The sequence below is a fragment of the Prionailurus viverrinus genome, unplaced genomic scaffold (assembly GCF_022837055.1).
Source record: "Prionailurus viverrinus isolate Anna unplaced genomic scaffold, UM_Priviv_1.0 scaffold_35, whole genome shotgun sequence".
Taxonomy (NCBI): domain Eukaryota; kingdom Metazoa; phylum Chordata; class Mammalia; order Carnivora; family Felidae; genus Prionailurus; species Prionailurus viverrinus.
In genome coordinates this window covers 5527257-5532262 of record NW_025927605.1, presented here as the reverse complement: position 1 = coordinate 5532262, position 5006 = coordinate 5527257, and the positions used below count along the sequence as shown (strand labels likewise).

Below are 5006 nucleotides of genomic sequence, written 5' to 3'. Positions count from 1 at the left end.
GAAATGTCCCCTCAAATTGTGGGAAAGCTTCACATGGAAGTTATGTCTAGAAAAGGTGGGTAGGTATTTTTTAAAGATGTTTCTTCCTTGAGCTACAACCCGATGTCTTCCTCTGATAGCTGTGTACGAATATGTCAACTTCCAGCAGACATAGAACTCCCTGAGGGCAGGGGCCCTGTTTCATCTTTTAATTTATAGCTGCCTTACATGCAGTGGCCTAAGCTCTCAAAAACGCATGTTGTATGATCCTCTTTACCTGTACTCTCATCCCTCAGATTGCTGCATTTATGTTCAAAGCTCTCATACCTAATTTTAGATTCAGAATTTCCTTAGGGGACTTTGTCTTTATTTTATTTTTTAATGTTTTTATTTACTTTTGAGATAGAGAGACAGAGCATGAGCAGGGGAGGGGTAGAGAGAGAGGGCAACACAGAATCCAAAGCAGGCTCCAGGCTCTGAGCTGTCAGCACAGAGCCTGACGCGGGGCTCGAACTCACGGAGTGTGAGATCATGACCTGAGCTGAAGGTGGACGCTTAACCGACTGAGCCACCCAGGCGCCCCAGGGGACTTTGTCTTAATTGAAGCCCAACAAGGTCATCCAGGGGTCTCAGCTAAGTATCCTTTGGAATCTGGGGAGATTAGTAGTGTTTCAATCAAAGAATGCATTGACAATTCTTTGTCCTCTCTAGACACTCTGGCTGGGAGTTAAGAGGTATGGTGCCCTTACTGACTTCCACTTAATGGAATTACAAAAGGGAGGAGGAAGGGGGCACCCGGATTTGAACCGGGGACCTCTTGATCTGCAGTCAAATGCTCTACCCCTGAGCTATACCCCCATGACCTATTATTCTTCTCTTCCTTGTCCACTTAAGGTGACTCAATACCACCAGGTTCCACCCACACCAGAGCTCTGGCAGGCTTTGTGTTCTAAAGCTCCACCTTCTTTTGTATCCATCATCTGCTGTGGCTTTTCTCTTGGTCACCAGTAAACTGGGTGGGGACACTTGAAAAATGACATCCTGGAAACTAGCTGAAAAGGAAACTGATAGAGCACCAGCAGAGAAAGTGCCCACAAGCACTGTGTCAGAATTACTAGATCAGAATCCAGAGGCTGAAAAACACCCCCAGATATCCCCTTGTTCATGCCCTGACTCTTGATGGACTGAGGGTAGAAAGGAGAAGGAAGATGTCAGTTATTTTGGATGGGATGACTCTCAGGAAAATCAGGAAACCCTTCTCAGGGCAACCAATGACAATCCCTTTGGCCGAATCCCTTTTGGCTCAGTTCTTGATGGAACATCGGTAGCCAGTGTCTAACCCAGGGCCCTGCTGCTGCCTGGGGCAGAGCTTTGTGGAGGGCTCGGTGAGCAGTGCAGTTTCTTCTTACATGGGCGGGGGAGAACTGAGGCCTCCTTTCAAGCCTGGCACTCATGGGCATGGAGCGTAAGGGCACAGGCCTGAGGATGGCCTCTCTCCTCCCACCTCCTCTCCAAAGGCTAGAGAAGCAGAAGGTGAAGAAACTAGCTGGCCCCGGTCCCAAACTTGGGAAAGAAACAGCACACTTGGAGGCACAATAACATCACTGTTTATATAAAAGTAGAATTGAGAGATCGTCTAAACATCTGTCTTCTATTCAGGTCAAGGGGTGGGAAGGGAAGAGATGCTGTCAGAAGAGAGGGAATCGGGTGACCTCTCCAAAGACCGATGGGCGCTGGCGGAGGTCTGGGGTGTTCCTGCGATAGCCAAACCGACCATTGAACCCGTTGATCATTTTCAGATCAGCATTGTAGTTATCATGCCCTGTCACCTGCTGGAGGGAATGCCCTTGGGGGCACAGAGAGAAGCCTGAGCCTGCATTCAGCCACCACCCCCCTCCTGCTTGCTTCGCACCCCCCCCGCCCCCACCGTCCCAGGGCTGGTATAGAACATGCTCCCCGTGTCCCAGCTAAAACCTCAATCCTGGGGTGTCTCAAGGGTCTTGATTAAAAGCCAAGGGTTGATGAAGTCAAGGAGACAGCTTTCTAGAAACCAAACCACATACCACGAGTAGTATACAGGAGGAGCGTGAATGGTATGTGCTAGCACAGGAGGGGCCAAAAGATTCTGGGCTTGGCCGAACTTGCCTTGCTCCCAGGAAGACTGAAAACATTTCACCCTTGCTTCTGACCCATCTGGAGAAAATGGATGAGCTCACTCTGGCCAAATGGTGCATAAGATCACGTGACTAGAGTGTGGTGAAAGGGCGATGGGGTTGGGTGGGAGGAGGGTTCACACTGTCAGAAAAACAGCTCTCAACCCTTCCTTTCTTGTTGCTAAGTTGGGCTCGGAAAAGGAGCAGGACACAGCCTGCTCAGGCCGGGAGCAGTGAGGGGAACGTGAGTTTTAGAGTTGGAAAGAGTGGAACTCTGATCCCAGCTAAGCCCTTCTTGGCCAATCACTTTACCACCCTAAACTTCCGTTTCCCTGGCTGTAGCACAGGGATAGCGTGAGGGCAGAAAGCATCTGACATACAGTAGGCACTCAATCCCTAAATATGAGGAGCACAGTGACACCCTCTGCTCATGCGTGAGAAGAAAAGCTGGAGGATGCAGTCCTTGGGCCTCTTCCCCTGAAAACAGGGCTCTCTGTGGCCCGGTTTCTCTCTCTGAACTGGGGGAATGCACATCACTCTTCCAAGTGGGTCCATGGTGAGGCTGGAAAGCCAGGTGGCACTTGCCTGCCCCTGCCCAGTTTCTCCGGTTCAGGTATCTCTGTCCTTGCCCAAAGATGTGGAAGTAATCCACTATCCAGCCATCCCTGCCTGTGCCCCCGAGATCCTGAAAGTGAGGGAGAAAACAGACTGTCAGCCACCATGCTGAGAGGTGCACACGCAAACTCCCTTTGGGCTTATTTCGGGGAGAGAGAAGAGGTCACAGCCAGGGGTAACTGGGCCAGACAGATTAAATATAAATATACGTATTGACCTATTATCTCTCAGGGAGAGGCAGCATAGCTGGGCAGTTAAGGGCTGTCTGTTGCCAGACAGACTGGTTCCAGTCCAGCTCTGCCACTAACAAGCTGTGTGACCCTGGGCCAATGACACAGCTTTTCTGGACCTCAATTTCCTCCTGGCTTTAAGGAGGGTTGCTGAGAGATTTAAGTGAGATAGTTCCAACAAAGGGCCTGGCATAGTAAAAGTTACTTAATTTACTTTAAAAATATGCATTATTGGGGCAACTTGGTGGCGTAGTCGTTAAGCATCTGATTTTGGCTCAGGTCATGATCTCACGGTTTGTGAGTTCAAGTCCCACATCGGGTGAGCTTGAGCTCTGCTTCGGGTGAGCCCCACTTCTGTCTCTCTCTCTCTCTCTCTCTCTCTCTGCCCCTCGCTCACTTGCACACTTCTCCCTCAAAATATAAACAAACAAACAAACAAACATACATACATTATTTGGGGAAGCCTGGCTGGCTCAGTCTGTAGAGCGTGCCATTCTTGATGTTGGGTGTGTAAGGTCAAGCCCCACATTGGGGGCAGGGTTTACTTAAAAACAAAACAAAAAAATAAACAAAAATCCCCATTATCTTTTTTTTTTTTTAATGTTTATTTATTTCTGAGAGAGAGGGAGAGGGAGAGAGAGAGCACATGCGAGCAGGGGAGGGGCAGAGAGAGAGGTAAACAGAATCTGAAGCAGGCTCCAGGCTCTGAGCTGTCAGCACAGAGCCCAAAGCGGGGCTTGAACCTTTAACTGTGAGATCATGACCTGAGCCTGAGCCAAAGTCGGAGGCTTAAACCACTGAGCCACCCAGGAGCCCCAAACCCCCATTATCTCTATGCAAATGAAGTAATACCTACTACAAACGGTTGTGATGGTTAAATACTTACAAATGGAAAATTTAAAAAGTGTGCACACCATATTATTTTCAAGCTTTTAAATACTCAAGTTTTTCTCTTTTTTCCTCCTAGACTCTGGTTCTGTCATAAAAATTACATGAGTAATTACACGTACACCCTCAAGCATGCCACATACAGATGTGTCCATATACATGCGATATACACGCAGACACGCAGACACAAACACTGAGATCACACACACAAAACCCAAGATTTGTTCCCAGAATAACCCCCGCTAAGCCCTCCTCTCCCCTACCCATACCACTGTGACATATGGAGACAGAAATATTGGAAGCAAAGGTGTTGAAGCCATCAGCAAATAGCGTCAGGATCTTTGATCCCGGGTAGGACTCTGCTGAGAAGGGGCAACATCCACGAGGGGAAAGGGCTGGGGAGAGTGAGGTAGCAGAGGTTCGGGAAGCTTCCTTCCTGCCTGCTCACAGAAAGTCCCATCGAGGGGGCGCCTCTGCAACTATGACGTCACCGATGGAGGGCGCCCCGCCTGGCAGGTGTTCGCTGAGGTCACAAGGATTTTCGCGCTCTTAGAGAATCTGTGGTGCGAGATCACCCCAAGGTCGGGTCCATGACGTCAAAAAGGACAATGACACCGATCTGTTTGGGAGAGGCCAGGTTCCAGGCCCGTTCGCTAAGGCTTGCAGAAACCCAAAATGGGAACATTCTCAAATTCAGGGATGGAAAGTGATTTTGTGAGCCCAGTGAACTCAATAACTGTCATCCGCCTGCGCCAGTTCCGGGGGTTCAGTAAGAAAACCGAGGAGGTGGGAGGTGGGAGGTGGGAGGGCCCGCCCGAGGGGTAAAACGCCCCGCCACAGGGTCGAGCTCTGTGGGGACAGACAGTGGGATCGTCCGGGGCACTCTTATAAATAACCTGTTCAGTCCGGCGCAGCACTGGCGGAACCACGCGGCTCCGGAAGTATCGGCGGGCGTGGTAGTCCTGCTGAGCGTTGTAGGGCGGAATCGCCGACCAGACCTTGGGCCTCAGGCGCTCATAGGTGCGGGCCATGGTGCTCACGGCCACACCATCCAAGATGAAGCCCTTTTCCAGCCGCAGAGGACACTCGCACACGCGCGACATCCCAACCACTACAGCCTCCGAGGGCCTTTCTGGTGGGA

At 50.4% G+C, this 5006-nt stretch overlaps 1 protein-coding gene and 1 non-coding gene across 2 annotated transcripts; both read right to left on the bottom strand.

Moving 5' to 3' along the window:
* Nucleotides 1-765: 765 nt before the first annotated feature.
* On the bottom strand, nt 766-837 carry TRNAC-GCA (transfer RNA cysteine (anticodon GCA)). Its single transcript has one exon. It is a non-coding gene; the product is annotated as a tRNA-Cys (tRNA).
* A 726-nt stretch (nt 838-1563) lies between these two features.
* CUNH17orf98 (chromosome unknown C17orf98 homolog) lies at nt 1564-5006 on the bottom strand. Its single transcript, XM_047845331.1, has 3 exons — nt 4762-5006; nt 2718-2817; nt 1564-1825 (listed from the first exon to the last, which is right to left on the bottom strand). Exons 1-3 carry the CDS (start codon nt 4966-4968, stop codon nt 1668-1670), a joined length of 465 nt encoding a protein of 154 aa, XP_047701287.1. The 5' UTR covers nt 4969-5006; the 3' UTR covers nt 1564-1667.